The 17814-nt window shown below is 41.0% G+C and overlaps 1 protein-coding gene across 2 annotated transcripts in view; it reads right to left on the bottom strand.

Annotated features, from left to right (window-relative positions):
* PIK3C3 (phosphatidylinositol 3-kinase catalytic subunit type 3) overlaps positions 1-17814 on the bottom strand; it is a 68476-nt gene that overhangs the window by 41083 nt on the left and 9579 nt on the right. For both annotated transcript variants that reach the window (XM_080919697.1, XM_080919698.1), the window contains exons 5-13: positions 16178-16264; positions 14654-14749; positions 12164-12235; positions 11523-11627; positions 10918-11010; positions 8473-8658; positions 4781-4935; positions 4136-4226; positions 2986-3053 (exon numbers count right to left, since the gene is read on the bottom strand). In XM_080919697.1, coding sequence (XP_080775823.1) covers positions 2986-3053; positions 4136-4226; positions 4781-4935; positions 8473-8658; positions 10918-11010; positions 11523-11627; positions 12164-12235; positions 14654-14749; positions 16178-16264 — 953 coding nt within the window. The remainder of the gene's footprint in view (positions 1-2985; positions 3054-4135; positions 4227-4780; positions 4936-8472; positions 8659-10917; positions 11011-11522; positions 11628-12163; positions 12236-14653; positions 14750-16177; positions 16265-17814) is intronic.

Below are 17814 nucleotides of genomic sequence, written 5' to 3'. Positions count from 1 at the left end.
CATGAGGACAGTACAGAAGACTGTCGGAACAAGAGTATTTGCGAGCTTCAAAAACTCACTAGGCCTGGCTGGTCAACCTCACTGATGGCCCCCACCCCACTGCATGTTCCGTTTCTTTTCTGACGCACTTAAGTAGCAAACTCACTCACAAATGAGCACGTTATTCACTAGCCCTAACTTCAGTGTTAAATGAATACTACATCTACAAAAGCTTCCGGGGCTTGAAGATGCAGGGAACTCTGTTGTAAATTAGATTTCTCGCCTAGGCCCAGACAGACCACACCAAACACGGTTCCACGTGGAGAGGTTTAATAGAACGGGATAGGGCAGGGGTCAAGGCCGGGCGAAGAGAGGAAGAGGAAAGAGAGAGAGGAGGAAGGGTTTCGGTCTTTTGTAGGGGTAGTGACGTCACTTGCTCCCAGGGGGAGATGGGATTTAGAACTGATGTCTTCTGGGAATGCTTTGGCTGTTTCCATGGCAATTGATGTGCTAGGTTCCTGTCACCTGTGGGTGGAGCCATTGCTGGGGGAGGGGGCTATCCTAATGCCAACAAACTCTCCATAATTAAACACATTTCTAGTACTTCAAGCCAATGTTCAGCGAAATAGGAAATGAGTCATTTAAGTACACATAGGCAACATCTCCGATGTTTGGTCAGATGAGGACCAAAAAACCTGAAGCATCAGCATTTCAGTTTGCTGCTCACACCCTAGCGTTTACACACACTAGAGTTTACAGAGCCCTGTATGCTGTTTCCTGGAAACCTGTCATCTGAAGGAAAAACGTGACAACCCATCCAGTACTCAGCATAAGATGACACCAGGAGGCTCACTCTTCTGTGACAATTTCATTTAGTGGTGTAACTAACACTCACGACTTCGAAAGGTCTTAGAAGTTAGAGAAACATGGCACAGCATCCACAGCTGACTTTCACTTTCAACACACTGGAAGGACTATGAAAGAAAACACCGCAGGATTTCCATATTCTGCTGCAGCATTTTACAGACCAGAGGGAAAACTCCCCTCGGTGTATTAAAACATCGGCACTATGCATTTTATAGGGGTTGTGTGCATAGTTATTGGGCCTCAAGGATTTAGGGGTAGCAGGAATATTAACAAAATTACTGGAGAGGGAGGAAAGATGGCCAAATAAACCTCGGATGCTCAGAAGAAAACTGCATGATCAGTTAAATTTACGTTTACTTCGGTCAGCTGACTGAAATTTAAATCCAGTTGTTAGAACAGCTGGAAGCTCAGCAAGGCTCCACACCCTCACACTTGACTCAGTCTCACAGGAAGCTGGTCACTCCGGAAGAACTTAGAAATGCATTTCCATATTACCCTACACTCTATAACACAGCAGTATCAAAGCCAAGCATCACTGTGAATGGTTTTTTCACTAATGAATATTTCTAAATACGTAATATGTGGAGTGTACAAGGGAAAGAATAGTTAGTTAGCCCTCCAAAAATGGACAGACTATTCAAGGCATCAGAAACAGAGCAGGGAACCCACGGAGGGTGGCTCTGATGGAATGAATGTTCGTATGCGTGGAAATTGGGGCTGTCCATGTTTTATGCACCTGTAATTTTTATGTCCTTTAGTCTTTGACTATTTACTTAGCTTTTTACAAGGAAATTTTTTTTCTGTAATACTGCAAACAGAAGCACACTAAAGAATTCAGATAGGAACGTAAAAAACATTAACCGTAGGTTTCTATTAAATCAAAATAGCAATTTGGCAATATGAGAATCTGTAAGTAAACTCTTAGAAGGAAAACTGGTACTTAAAACTAACCAAAGTGTTCTGTAATGCATTTTCAACGGCATTCTAACACTTCATGCGAGGGAATATATTTTTATGAATACTACATTCAGCTGCTGAAGTAGACACATGGAGATACTTTGCTTCTAGCAGTTCAGCCATTAAACGTGTGAAGAACTCACAGGTCCAACGGTGAAAATGACCAATGTCATACATTAACCGATATCAGCTTTTCCATGTGGTAGAAGGAAAACATAAAGGCTCAGACAATGCTGTTTCTGCAGACCAGGCATCTGTGTTGTTTCTGAAGGCTCAGGTTCTAATCCTTTTTCAGAAAGGAAGAATGAACTGAAGCCTGATTCAACCCTAAACATCAGGGTTTTTAGACCCAGTCTGAAATAAGATGGCATTTTAGTTCTTTAAGAACAGCAAAATGTCTTATGATTATTAAAAAAGAAGGAATTTTCAGATCGAACATCTATTAATTGGTGCCATTTAAGTTAAGCCCATAAATTAAGTATAATACAAAATCAGGGATAATCTCTGTAGTTAAAAAGTCAGGTTTCCTGAAGGGCTCACCTGAAGGCTGCACCCGAAGATCCTCTGCAAAAGTGAGCAGGACTCAGTTGTCAATGTATAATCCCAGTGATTTCTTCTACTCACTCAATGTATTCAGTAACATGGCCACGCCTCACACTAACCTGGCACAGGAAGCAGCCTCTCTGCACCTCACTGCTTTCATGTAAACCGTCATGGTTACCCTGCTCTCATCTAACTATACAGGGGAGAGTCACTTAGACTCCTCTAGGAATGGCTGAGAGTCTATCCTAACCAGTACTTGCCAAGTTCAGTTACAGCATTCTTCTGCTTCAGCCTCTTTATCTTTAAAAGGAGAGAAGGTAATTTTTAATTTCAATTTTCTATTTTTATAGGACTCTGGTTGTTTGGTACATAATATAAAATAATAAAGTATTATATACTAAAGTAGCTAAAAAGGTAAACAGAGCAGCCTGTGGAGAGGGGCTCACCATGATCATTTACATCTTAGCTCTTGAAGCGTTAGCGTTAGTTAGACCATGAGGACACTGACTTCTGTGAGCACAGGAAGCTGGAGCACTATAACTAGGCACTTGACAATGGCCTTTATCTTAAATCATCTGCACTTACAGCATAAGAAATACAGTTCAAAGGAGTGATACAAACAAAATTATTTTCACATACCAGTATAAATAATTAGCCAGTGTTGAGTTCTTACAGGCTCTTGATATCAAGAAGGTACATAGATCTTGCTGAAAAATTTAAAAGAAACATATATCACCATCTGCTATTAACAGGAAAAAGCAATGAGAGATCCTAAGGTGGACCGTCAGTTTTCATCTAAAGTTACAGATTTTCATCCACCCGTCATCCATCTTTCCCATCCATCCTACGGTCCACCCAACCAGGCTGATACAGACTCAGATGCACACGGAGGGCACAGAGCTCTTTGTTCTCTTGACCAAGATATTTGGCAACTGAGAAAGACAACTTGAAGGTGCTGACGGCTTGTGGGATAATGTTACTTTTCTGAGACGACCTAAGATAGGGCCATCACTCAGGAGAATCCCCACTTTCTATTAAGGTGTAAATTATCTGACCTCTGTGAGTACCAGTCAGCCTAGAAAATGCTAGTTTATTAGTCACATGAAAAATGTAATACGGAGATTAAAAACTGTTCAACCCAGAGCTGAGAGCCAGGTGGTAATGAGGGTGAGCGTGATGGTGTTACGGCATTCCCAGAGAAGCTAGGCTATCAAGCTCCGAGCCTCAAACATTCCATCAGCTTTTAAGAAAAGCCACAGGATGAGCTGCAGGCCCTACACTAATGACCACCTACCTCCCCTCAGCCCTCAGCTTTCCCATGTTCATGTCCTCAACACATACACAAGAGCTGGTGTATTCTTTCAGATAACTACCAGTCCAGGAGAACTGTTCTCTTCAAAACTGAGTTTACCTGTCTTGAACTAAAAACACCTGCTTAGCATGAGTCTACAGAAACACACATTTCTACAGTACAATTACAAATACTGAGAACTGCACTAACATTCATTAATACATTAAAATGAACATCCTGAGTCTCCCTAATAGAGTATTTGAACTTAGTTTATTTTTAAGTTACATCTGAACCCATTTATATGCCCAGAGCACCAATAAAATAAATGGAGCAATATCCAGCATATTAAGTGAGGGGAAAAGTCATAACCATGCACCATAACCCTTTACTGAATAAAGTTACAATGGTCTAGTAATCAAACCAAGGTCTTAAAGACCAACACAGGATGTCGACTGACAGGACCTCTTCCACTGAAATCTTAAAAAGCTTTTTACTCACCTCTAGATTTTCCCCATCGGAAACTTCCTTTGATTTAGATGCAGGAGGAGGGGAGGCCACCGGAGGAAGAGGGTTGCTTATAATTTGAGAGCTGAAAACATAACAGGAGAGAGAACCCAGAGGTAAAATTCTGTGTAGTCATTTTTATCTACAAGCAAAGAGCTGCTACTGCGTTCTGATTTTTGTTGTTGTTGTTGCTGCTTATTTTGTTTGGTTGTCGATGTGCATGTAACAAGCCCTGGCAGTCCTGGACTTGCTTTGTTGACCAGGCTGGTGTCAAATTCTCAGAAATACACCTGTCTCTGCTGCCCAAGTGCTGGGAATAAAGGTGTGCACTACCACACCAGGGAGTTATCCTGACTTTTGAGATGAGAAAGCAGAGCCACATAAACAAGTATGTAACACAGGAAGTTTGCACAACTAGGAGAAGGCAGACCTGACATACATACATACATGCACAAATATACATAAGTGCACATACACATATATATTCTCCTGTTCACCTGCTGAGTTTATGAGAAAAGCTGCAGTGGGTTTGGTCCATGTGGGGAGAAAGGAAGAAGCCAACATCCACAAAGGGAAAAGAGCCTAACATGAAAACAGACAACTGATACATTAAAAATAATCTTCCCTGGATAGCCGTACCTATCTATTTCTGCAGAACCAACTCCAGAACTTGACAGACTTTCTGACACTGAAGCCTGACTGTCCTTCTTAGTAGGTTCCAAACCGTTCTTTATGTCATCAAAGTTCTCATATTTTAGAGCCTGGACCAGCTGCAGTAAGTACATCAGCAAATCCTAGAAATAAACGAATGAAAAGAAACGGGTATTAGAAAATCAAATCACTGAGTAGAGACACATTTATTTCCAGCAGTCAGGAAAACACGTGACTTGCCCTTACTCCATTTATTGCCTTTGGCTTGACATGAAGCTACTGTACTCCTGGGTACATCCTTGTGTTCTTACTTATAAAGTGATCAGGACAGCAAAGACTGCAGAAAGTCACAATCATAAAGTCAGTTAATTAAAGAGTGGGAGTGGAGAGCGTGCAGGCCACAGTAAGTGGCCCGGGGGTGATTTCAGTTAGTAGGGTTGTCTGAACACAGGACAGGAGAGTAGAGAAGTTAGGAGGAGGTTAAAAATGCGCCCACAGAAAGAACTAAGGGGTTAAAGAAGGACCTTGATAACAGACCATCAAATGCATCCGTATCTCAGTCTGCTAGAGAATAACACACATTTTCCAAAGAAATTCGGCTTTTTAAACAACTTTTGTTCTTCTTTTCCTTAAGAACCCTCAGAAGCTCAAAAAGCTCTAGAACCTGGGCCCCTCCCCCGATCCTGCTCCTCCCCCCACCCCTCCAATTAGAACTGAGAGCGCTAACCCTCTGGTTAAAGAAAGGGCTTGAGACACCAGTGTCTCAGCCTGAGTCTCTCTGCTGCTTTCTGAATGTTCTGTAATGTGAAACCTCCGAGTCTGACATTAGTGAAGGAATGCTGTGTTTCTCTATAAATGTAGCAATGTGTTCTCTCCCAGCACTAAAAAATTACTTTAAAAAGAAAAATGTTTTCCAATGATGGAAAAGACTCAGCCAGTCAAGCAAAAGGACTACTTCTCACTGAGTTGCCCAGGAAAGGGGAAGTGGGAAAATGTCCCTCCTTTAAGTCACGTATCCCCATTGGACTGCTGAACATTTGGTAGTGTACACTCATGTGACACATTTTCTTTTATTTGTATAAAAATAAATTAACACAAATGATGCGGAAAAATACAAAAGTCCCCAAAGACAGAAAATGGAAAAGTTAGGTAAAACAAAGCAAAAGCAGGGCATAAAAAAAGTCAGATTTCTGCCCACGTCGACGATACAGAACTTGCCCTGGCGCCAAGGGTTCCTGTAGTGAGCACCACCTTCCCCAAAGTTTACTCCACGCTGCAGAGAGCATGTGTTAGAGGCAGACTTTCTGTGCTTGCAGACGGGAGTCACTGAACACACATGTGCAATTCTGACTTTACACTCGGCTGCTGTCCCTGCCTTAATCCATGCTGTGCTCTCTGTGGTTCACAGCTTGCTTCAGTGTCTCAAACACATTCCTCACTCAATTCTCACACAGAACTGCCCTATGACACTCTGAACATTCTGAAATAGAATCACTAAAAACTAAATTCATGAAGAAATTAAGAGATCTACATTACAATATTTCACAATGCAGGTTAAGGTGATAGGAACTGATTTACACTCACACACTCAGAACACAACCCTACTCAAAAAGAACCATTCTGAACACAGTAAGAAGTAAATAAAATAACCATTAAACAGACGTCACATGGCAAGATACTAGAAGCATTCTCATAAGAGCAAAGCAAGGCAGAGCTGGGACATTATCTGTGTGTGGCTGAGAGGACGGCGATGCTGACTTGAAAATCAGACAGGGCTGTCCAGCAGAAAGAGACACAGTGAGGAGATGAAAAACAAAACAAAAGGCACTTTACCTACTGAATAACAAGAGAAATTTCTCTGTCAGATATAATTTAATGTAAAAACTACATAGAATTTCACAAGAGACCAGAGTGTAAAATCACAGTGCCAGGAAAAACGGTTCTACTTCATAAAGCTGTTGTCTCTCTCACTGACTCAAGATTAAGATTCTTGTGAAGGTTTCATAAAAACGTTGTGGAAAGAATCAATGTCCGAAGGTTCGACCTGCCTGTCCAAAACCAGTTGCCAATGGTTTCATTATTCATGTGAGCGTGAGGAAGTGTCCTGAACACCAAATGATAGTATAAAGAATGTGTCCACAGCACCATAACGTCCAAGGGAATGGAGGTTCCAGGCTAAGGACTTCACCCGGGGATCCCTTAAATGCCCGTCCTAACTACGGCAATAAACAGTAGTGTGTTCTTCAGTTCTATAAGTCTATAATCTTATTATGTAAGATTCTATGTAGTGAATCGTACATCCCAAGGATGTGAGCAATATGCCAATAGCCAGCTGGTAAGAGAAAAGCACACCAACTGGTTATGATACTAAATGGGCAGGCCTAAAACCATACATACAAAAATATAATATTATACAGAGAGAGTGCATGTGCACGTGCGTATGTGTGTGTGTGTGTGTGTGTGTGCGTGTTTACACTCACATACATGCATATGCAATGTAACGATTAATGAAAACTGAGGCCATAAATTTGGAAGAGAGCAGGAGGTGTAAATGGGGTCAGGGAATGTCCCTAGTAATCCCTGCAGAGGAGACTGATGGAGGCTAGTGTTGTAGCTGTCTGAAGACAGATGAACTCTATAGAACCATTCACAATACTATTTAACTTTAATAAAATATGTACATATTTCAATCATAATGCTTCATTTGCTTCTGAAAATTCATTGCATTTCTAATTAAAGGCAACCTTTAAGATGTCATTAACTGTAGCGTTCCACTGGTTCAGCATCAATTTACAGTAAGGTTTCACACTGTTTTATGTCCTATTGGGCGAGCATAAGTCATCTTTAAGAACGCACTCTATAAAACAAGAAAACTTGCCAGATTAGTTCACCTCACTGGGAATTACTAACGCAAAGTCTAACAATGCCTGTGTCAACTAGTGTTTCTCCTCAGTGGCGTCGGGTGCACACAGACACTCAGCATGAAGGTTACAGTTGCTGTGGGTACCCAGAGGATGAAAACCATCTCGGGACATTTTACACATGTGCACAACTGCCAGCAACTGAAGTTTGAGGAAGGGGTTGAAACAGTTATGGCCACGCACCTCTGTGCTTCAAGGGCTTCCAGGCTCTGCAGGGCTACTGAGTAGGAATGGACCTGAATTACTCCCTAGCTGAGCTGCATTAAAGCAGTCTTCACTGGAACCCTTTTCTCCAGAGGAGCAGAAGTTCGGGTGTCAGTGGACAGTGGAAAGCCTTGGGGAAGAAGGCCTCCATGTAACTAACGGGAGTGCAGCTCTCAGTTCACGGCAGCCCTGGCAGAAACACTTCAAATGCTTCTGGAGACCCAATGAGTCTACCTGCACAGATCAGTAGTTCTCCCCTCGGGGGCTCACGGGGGCTGTACAGCAGATATCACACATGTCTGGTATTTACATTAGGGTTCTTAACAGCAAATTACAATTATGAAGCAGCAGTAAAAATATTCTTATGGGTGGGTCACAACATGAGGAACTGCATTAAAGGCCACAGTGCTAGGAAAATTGAGAACCAACTGGTCTACATGCTCCCTCTTATCTCACAGCACACATGGAAGAGTCCGGAACCAGTGATTAGTCTTAGACTAGACAGTTTAAACGTATCTGGAGAACAGTCGACAGCGGTACTGGACAGTAATGTACCTCGTCGTCGGCCTGCCTCAAGCGGGCCACAGCGTAACGCCTCACGGTTGGGTTGGTGTAATGGGAGGAGAGCAGCTCCAGGGAATCCTCCACATCCATTGGCTTCCACTTCCCCAGAAGTTCCAGTGCCTGCTTGGCCTCCTGGGGTAGGTCCCAATTAACACACTTCAAGAACTTTGTCAGAGCCTGCAGTCAGGAAAGATGTAACACTTAGGAACGATATCCTACCACCAGGTCAACGGCCTCTGTGATGGCAGAGATCTAATTGGCCTCCACAGAAGAATCCTTCTCCTAGAGAAGCAGTGCAGGACAAAATTAAAAACAAACAAAAAAAAAAGTTTCCTATAACTGTATTTTCCAGGATAAAAATATTGCAGAACACAATACATTTTTTAAATCCGTGTTTCTGGTTTTAAGACATTGGAGGCCTCATGAGAATAAGTGAGTCAAATCCCATGAACCTTTACATGCCTTGGAAACAATGGTAGCTTTGCAATACCAACAGTGTGTGACAAGAAACCACAACAAGCCAGGGTGAACATCCCACAACTGGCCTCATTGATATCTGGTCAGGGTCAGTTCCTCCGCTTTGGTACACACTCTCTGAAAGATGAAACAGACACCAGGAAGTCTCTCTAAGAAAAGACTCCTTAAAGAGACATGCAGTTAAAAAAAAAAAAAAACACAAATATCAAAACACTCAAATCCAAACACCAAGAGAGCTAGGTAGAGAACCAGACGAAGCAATCTGCGTAGCAGATAGCAGGGTTTTCTAGAGGCTTACTTCTCTGGCAATGCCATATCCTCACATTTGGACATGGCTGCCTGGCAGAGGTCAGGTCCTGAGAGCACAAAGAATACACAACTTCAGAAAGGTACAGTCCTTGTTTTTTCTCACAATAAACCCTAAAGCCAGGTCTCCTGGCAGCACCTCAGGTATAATGTAAAGTTCTTTTTATATACTGTTACAAATTTGTCATTTAAAGACTAGCTCTTAAAGAAAGACAGCTTGAACCCTTTCAGACTTTCCTTCAGCAAATCTCTTCACTCACTTCTTCCAGAAGTGCCGACTCCATAAGCAGGAGGGACTTGGCACAGGAGGAGACAAAAGGATCCCATAGCTCAAGGCAGCCAGCCTAGCTAAAGGGGTATACTTCAGGTTCACTGAAAGACCCTGGCGTAAAATATGGTGGAGAGCAATTAAGGAAGACACCCGAGTTTGAACTATGGCCTGTATATGCATGCACATTCAACCCCTGCCCACCATACACACACACACACACACACACACACACACATACACACACAGAGAGGCATGGGGGGTGGGGAATGCATGCATGCACGCACACACAAAACCTTATGAAGATAGACCACTATCTTACTCCTTAACTCAAGCAGACACCATCATTCTATACAGTGAAACTCTCTCCCAACCCCAAATCATTACTGTACCCCAACAGTGCTTCTAAATCCATTCTCAACCACTGGCAATTCTTCCTGCATTTCTCTTATGCTGATTCTTGCAATACCACACACCTGATGTTTGAAATGCTATCAAGCAGTTTAACACTTCTGCTTTTCATTGTTTCAAACAAACTCTTACAAGTTCAAAGGTGGAAAGTGAACTTGGCACAAATTATTAGGAGTAACTGACCTATGACAACCCTACCAGGAAGAATTACAAGCAATATTTATGCTCTTCTAATGACTAATTTCCCAAACGGTGTCTCTCTGTCTGTCTGTCTGTCTCTCTCTCTCTCTCTCTCTCTCTCTCTCTCTCTCTCTCTCTCTCTACACACACACACACACACACACACACACACACACACAATGAATCAAAAGACAAAAGCAGACAGAAACAGGCTTCTCCCTCCAGTGTCCTTACTAAAGGTTCAGTTCTCATCTCACCGCCATTCTGCTAACCAGCTGCCTGACACACTCATAATTCAACTTCCATACGGCAAGTGTCACTACTCCTCTATTCCCCCAGTCTGAACAACACACGCTTGTAATCAGGATAACTGCATCCCTAATCACCCAGGAATGACGAGGCGGAGAGGGTGAGAAAGAAAGGACTCGGGTTTACTGTGTACATGCTATAGAACAAGCTGGGCCACGTCATCCTGAACGGTAGGCTGTCCCCGTAAGAAGAAGAAATGAAGCACTCTTTTCTGGACTGTGTAATGGATACAAACTGCAGAAGCAGAAATTGAACCCAAATCTGCCTTCAAAATTCAGACATTTTCTAGGAGCTGACACACAGGAATCTGTGTCTCTGTGTATACACCTTTTCCTATGCTTGTAAACACCAGTGTGCCCAGTATATTGCTGTTTAGCAAGTTTGTTTGACCTTAGGTATATTTTTAGTGTAATTTTACTTTCCTTTGATCATTAGTAAAAAAGGCTATAAGTAAATTTGATGCATAAACTATTCAAAAAACTCACTTTTTCTTGATTAGTAAGATAATATCTAAATTTCCAAACAAGATCTTGTTCTTCATATGTGAGCTGCTTGGTTGGTGGGTAACTCACAATAATCTAAAATAAAAAAGAAAATCATATTTGTCAGACATACACTTAATACATATTTCCATTACATATAATATTTCATTTGCTTAATATTTCTGTAACATAATTATTACACAAGCTAAGAGAAGGCACACGGAGCCAATTAAGGCAAAACATGTGCTGAGGCATCCATTCACAAAGCGTCTCATCAGGACATGCAAGGAACGGCCATGCCCCGTGTGAACGAATGATGTCACAGCTCAGTTATTTCAACTAGACAGGAAGGAAGCCCAAGTGACAATGTCCTTCACCATAAAGTCAGGAGAAACAAAATGAATCCTCCTCTTGTCAAATCAACACACAATTCTTAGTGCTTACGTGCCGGCCTTCTTAAGGAACACTTCATAGCTCATTTCTAAGAACACTAAACTGTGAAAATACTTACAATTTTCTAGTTATGTCTCCATAGAGACATAATTACTAAAAGCTGCCCCAGAACACTTACAACTTTGAAATGATGTACAATGCTTACGTTCTCTTACATTTAGCTGATCTCTTGTGGTAGCATTGGGTTTGAGATCGTGGTCAGATGGTCCACTTCTTAAACTCCGAGCAAGCTTGTGGTGTTTGCTCTCCACTAAATTCTCCTTTAAATTATTTAGATATACAGAGAATGTAAACCTTATAAAAGCGAAGCTTCAGAAGTCAGAAACAGCAAAGTCCTTCCTTTAAGCCACGTTAAGATGTCTGATGTCTGATTCACTCTGGTGCCACTTCAGTCCCAAGGACCCACTACAAGGCTGTGAAACTAGGTGTGAGTCAAGCTCCGGTAGCAGAACATGCATGACACTCAGCTTCCTCAACCTTCTCACCCAAGTCTGTACATGCTCTAAGTATTGTCACTTTCACACTAGTATCTACCCTACCAGATAAAACCTCCCAGTCACTCCCGATCTATGACATCACTGCACAGTATTAGCCAGACCCTACTTTTAGGATGTCAGTGTTTCTTATAAGCATCCCACTGAATCTAACCCTCAATAGCTGAAGAGCATCTGTTACAAGCGAACATGTCCGAATACGTCAGGTATATGTATTACAATTTTAAAATATATTACATGGGCTTAACCTGTGTTCATTCTAGAGCACAGTGTGTCTTTAAAAGCTTTGCAAAGCAGCTTACCATAGACATTTGAGGATCAGGAACTTTCACCAGCTCAAAACTTGTTAAAATTGGAGATGATTCGTCACCATCCTAAAATACAACGAAGGGTTTAAAAGATAAAAAAAAAAGACATTTATCCAGATGATAAGTGGGCATGATATTATAAAATGCTAATATATTTAAATTCAACTTTTAAAACATCACTGTTTATAAATTCTTGTCTTCTTTCAATTCCACATTTATTTTTTATCTCTATTACTAATAAAAATTTTGGAAAATAAATAGAAAAAAGTTCATTATAGTTGTAAAGATATAAAGTCTGGAAATTTATAAAATAAAATGTAATAAAAATATAAACTGTTGTGTTGTTGGTTATGGCTACAATTTTTAAACCTTGGTTTATTATGGTAATGGCTAAGAAAACAGTCCAGTCTTAACAGAAATCAGTCCAGGTGTTATGAGTAGAACTAATTTAAAGACTCCAGTGTTGGTCACATTTCTGGCCAGTGAGAGACTGCAGCAACATGGCATGTCAGGGGACAAACAGGGACAAGAGCAGAGCACTAATCCTTGACACGTGCTAAGAACTAAAGCTGCCTTATCCTGTTGGTGTTATCAGTCCTGAAGAATGAGCTTTTGTTTTGAATCCAACTCGGTATAATAAAGGTGTCTGTCAGATTACTGCAGTAGGCTAACTATTATCACAACTCATCCCTCCAGACTGTGTACCTAGCATTGCTATAGGAGTGTCAAATAACTATGATCACAACTCATCCCTCCAGACTGTGTACCCAGCATTGCTATAGGAGTGTCAGATAACTATGATCACAACTCATCCCTCCAGACTGTGTACCTAGCATTGCTATAGGAGTGTCAGACTACTGCATTCTCACTGTTAGTCAGACACAACAAACTCAGGAGTGACTGAAGAAGCACTACAGTATACTAGAGCGTCAGCTCCGTGACCAAGTCTTACCGGAAACAACAAATTCCCACAGCCGTTGTTTAACTGGCTTGTATCTGTCACAACACCAGAAAACACATTTATCAGACCAACCGTGACAGCTAATCTTCACTAAGGCTATCTGTCACAGAAGACAGGTGACAAGAAAGTCTGTTTCCATTAGACTGTGCTGCACTGGCCCAGCCATCCTTACACTAAGTGGAAAAGGTAATAACGGGGGTGGGGTGGGGGGGCAGGCATACACTGATTCCTGAGTAACTTCTTAAAAGGAGTAACCTTTCAAAAATTTTGAAAATTGTTCCAGTATCTATTCTGTTATCATCTCCTCTGTTGCATTTGCTGCCTTTCCAAAGGCCCCTAACAATGTTTTAAAATTTTACCCAACTAGCAGTTTCTTCACATAGAAGCCCCATGCGATCAGCAGTGTGGCTTTATTAAAACGTGTACAGCACAAAACAGAAAGTAATTTTAAATATTGGTGAAGTTTTCTCAATAACCTTTTCCTTTCTTTCTGACTCGGGTCTTCTAGTAAACTCACACACAATGTTAAATAACCTACATTCCTATTTTTCCCAGTCTTTCTCGTGCACAGAGGGCCAAGTAAGTTAGCTTTTCCTAATCCTGCACTAAGGCAAAAGCAAACGAGGAGGGGCGGAAGGAACATTAACTGCAGAAGGATCACAGTGTAATAAACACCAGTGTAAGTCCAAATCCTCTCTTGAGAAACTCTTGTCAGATGGCCTCTGCAAAGTGTATAGGTATGAAGTCACCAGAGGCAGCATCAATAAATGACAGTAAGATGCAAATGTAATTTAATGAGCTACTTTTAACGAACAAGGGACCTACGGATAAGATTAATGTTACCAGCGTTCATCTCTTGTGGCACATAGACCAACTCTGTTCTCATCTGAAGAGATCTGAACACTTTCCATAATGCTGGAAGAGTTACTTATACAGGTTCAGATGAGTACACACGTACGGATTCTGCAGCACTTACCAGAAACCCTTTCAACATGAATTTAAAGCAAGTAATTTCAAATAGGTATATTCAGAACACTTAGTTATTCTTCCCAGAGTGAGTAAACACGAACAATACACAACAGGACTTCAGTATAGTAAAAACATTTTCAAAACTTCGAATAAACTATATACAAGCATTGCCAACAATGGCTTTCATAAGCAAAGACACAAACATACTTCTAACATAGTGTGTCCAGGTTAAGTAACAGAAACCTGAACTTTCAAAGTCTTATCAATGAAATATAATTTCCTATTTATTGTGGATAAATGGATAACTATAAATAATGCTATTACTTTAGTGTCATATTCATGGATTTGCAGAACAATTTTAATCAGAAAGTTTTAATCACTTGCATACTTATTGAATTTTGCGGCCTAGACCTCCATGAGCCGAACGGGCTGCAGCTATGTGGTATGGTTGTGTATGCAGAAGCAGCTGCAGCGGAAATCATGTGTCTAAGCAGGGAGAGCAGTCACTGGAAGGCCAGCCTTTGACAGTAGAACACAGAGTCCCAAGGGGATACCTTTTCATAGTAAACAATACCATACTCCTTGTCATCGCATTTGACACAGCGAAACTCAACCATCAAGTACATGAAATTAGAACTCCGTTTCTCACTCTAAGAAAGAAAAAACATACAGAGATATATAAATTCAAGCTTACTTTAAATAAGGGTCTTCACTACAATTCAGCAATATATGAATCAATCAACTACTACTTAAAATATAATTTTGTTATTACCCACATGTAACAGCCATACAGCACTGCTGTTTTATCAAGAGTATGTTACCCGGCAGGCCATCTCGGAACTCAATAAGACACTTGGCTTACACGGCACCTTGGATTTTATGATTATAAAACTTGAAAGTGTTTCGAGAACTATTTTATTTCAAAAAATAAAGATGACAGTTTTTACTTGTAACAACTTTCAGCAATTTCACCTGTAAACTACATAATTAAACTCACTTCAGGAATGATGATGTATATAGTAATCTTATTTTTTTAAGTTTGTAACCGAAGGTAAAACGTTTAAGTAATTATTATAAAATTTTCACAAATTCTGAATGCTCCTAAGATAACGTCATTATTAGGACCCCTCTTCTAGCTACCGCATGTATGCGGTGCGGACATTTCCTCTTTGTGGATAAAGCAGAGGAAGGCAGCGCAGCCCAGGTGGCGTAGCGCGGCCAACGCTACATCTCCACAGGCAGAGCCCTTACCTGCAAGAAAGCATGTGCTTTGAATAAACTATATTTCCTAATGGACTTATTATTAAAAGTGTAAAATCCAACTCTTCTTGTAGTCTGTTCTGAACATGTGACTACATTTAGAATGTTACACACAACCAGACTAATTTAAGAACAGTGGGTGTCACACTCAGTCTCGATCATCTTTCTCCCCACTCCCTCTCCTCCTCCCCTGCTAAGACCCCGAGGAGGATTTAAGTCAGTGGTGTACAGTGATATCCTCTCAGAATTCCATGCGTATAACTTTGTTTCCATTCTCTAAGACACAAATTCTACATCAAACACAGGATATTTTGAAAACAAACTTACAAAGTAAAACCGGCTTTAGCAAATACAACTTTTTAAAGACTCACTGAAGTCATCTTTTAATTAAATATTTACAATGGCCCAATACACAAGGTCAAGAAGAGGTGAACTATGTATAATGGAGTCCTTTAGGCTACAACACCCAGGGAAACACTGAAACAGAGGTGTGGGCTGGACAGAGCACTTCTGAAGACCTCAGAGAGGAGAAAGGACTGCTGATGAAGTGCTCACCAAACAGTGACAGGAACTTGACCAACACGGAAACACACGTAAAGCGCTGAGCCATCACATGTGATGGGTAGGGAGCCTTGCTAATGGTTCAAATGACATTAACATTTAAAAGGCTACGTTTGTTGCTAATTAATATAAAACTCGGTTACTGAAGGAGGCCCATATCTGACGGAGAGCTGGCAATAAAAACTTATCTTTTTAAAGAGAATGTTAGCTCGGTAACAGCAGAACGTGTTCCTGACCTGAGGACAGAAGCGACTCACCTCATTTATCATTTCTATCTCTCTAAATGTTAGTCTGTCCAGCCAATCCACTTTCACCATGTGTCCCTGCCGATGGGCCTTGGTTAGCTGCAGAAAGGTACAACAAGGTTAATCTCAGCACTGATCCAACAAGGAGGACGGCAACCGATCCCTCAACCCTGACGTAAAAACTTAGTGTCTGTAACAGGACGCAATCCAAAGCACTTAGGTCACAATGGGAAATGCCCCACTGGCCTCATAGCACGGGTCATTGTACACAGGACATTAAAAATAATTCTGACACTACTTAAGACGATATAATACACATTAAAAAAAACTGAATTTTATGCTTATATTTGGGGACCACTCTCAAGATATCTCAGCAAATATATACAAATATTTCAAATTCTGAAATGATCTAAGATTCAAAACATTTTGCATTTTAAAGATCTAAGAAGAAAGATGCTAAGCCTAGAACATTACCTCCACATGAGCCCTTCTACATATCTAATCCCACAAAGTATTCCTACACATCAGATTACACACATAAAGTGTTCCTACACATTTGAGTCTATATACAAATCTACATGTTTAGAACATCATATTCAACATGTGAAACACTCCTACACTTCAGACTCCCACATAGAAAGCACTATTACATATCAAAACTGCATACCATATCAGAATAAGAAACCTTTTTCTAAAAATGAAAATCATCACAAAAACGAAAAAGTTTTAAAATCAAGCCTGCAGTCTGGCCATGGTTAGCAGCAGAGCAGAATACAGTGTTTTTTGCATGTTCTACAGTTCTCACGTTTTCACTATTATAAATGAAATTATAAGAATAGAGCCTCTAAGAACTATTACACCATCTTTCCTCTATCCGAACAATCTTTACTGTAACAAACATTCTGAAAAAATGACTTATACAAAGGCAATTCTTGGGAACCAATAAACCACTTTAAGGTCCATGTACATACACATGTATGTACGCCTTATTTTAGGAAACAACAATAAAGGATTTAAATTTCTAACCTGCTGAGTTTGAGTCCAAGGTCTTACACACTAATCTTGGCCTAGTTTCAGAAATTACATTGTAATGTTTTTTCCAATTCATAAAGAAATCACAATAAGCTGCAAGGGCCTCAGATTAGAATTCACTTTGCTCCTGACAGTGTATATTTTAAACACCAGCTTTACTTACTTATCAAAACTCTTTTTCAGCAAATTCCTAAAATGAAGTGAAACAGGGCATCAAAACCTTCCACGAGCACTTCTCTCCGCCCGGTTTCCCCTCCCCCGCCCCTGCACGGCAGCATACGTCATGACAGCTATTTAGTCCGTCCCTCTTGTTTCTTCTGTGTATCATGCAGTAAGCCAGAGATCCAGACCCCAGCCCACAGGGACCGGATGTGGCTCCGTGAAGTTCTCTCTATGGCTTCCCCTCCCGTTTGCTTCAGTGCTCAGCTCCCCAGACCTTCCGAGATCTCCACACAGACCAAAACCATGTCCATCTACTTGTCACCTTCCCTTTGCCTCCTCTTCATCACACAGACAGACAAGAAAGCACACTGAGACTGCATCACGCGGAGCTGCAGAATGAGGAGGCAGCGCAAAGCATGCTCCGCGCTAACCTTTCAAGTCCAAAGACACGGATT

Source organism: Micromys minutus (genome assembly GCF_963924665.1).
Source record: "Micromys minutus genome assembly, chromosome: 8".
Classification (NCBI taxonomy): Eukaryota; Metazoa; Chordata; class Mammalia; order Rodentia; family Muridae; genus Micromys; species Micromys minutus.
Note: the sequence above shows the minus strand (reverse complement) of the source record. Positions and strands in the feature narration are given on the sequence as shown.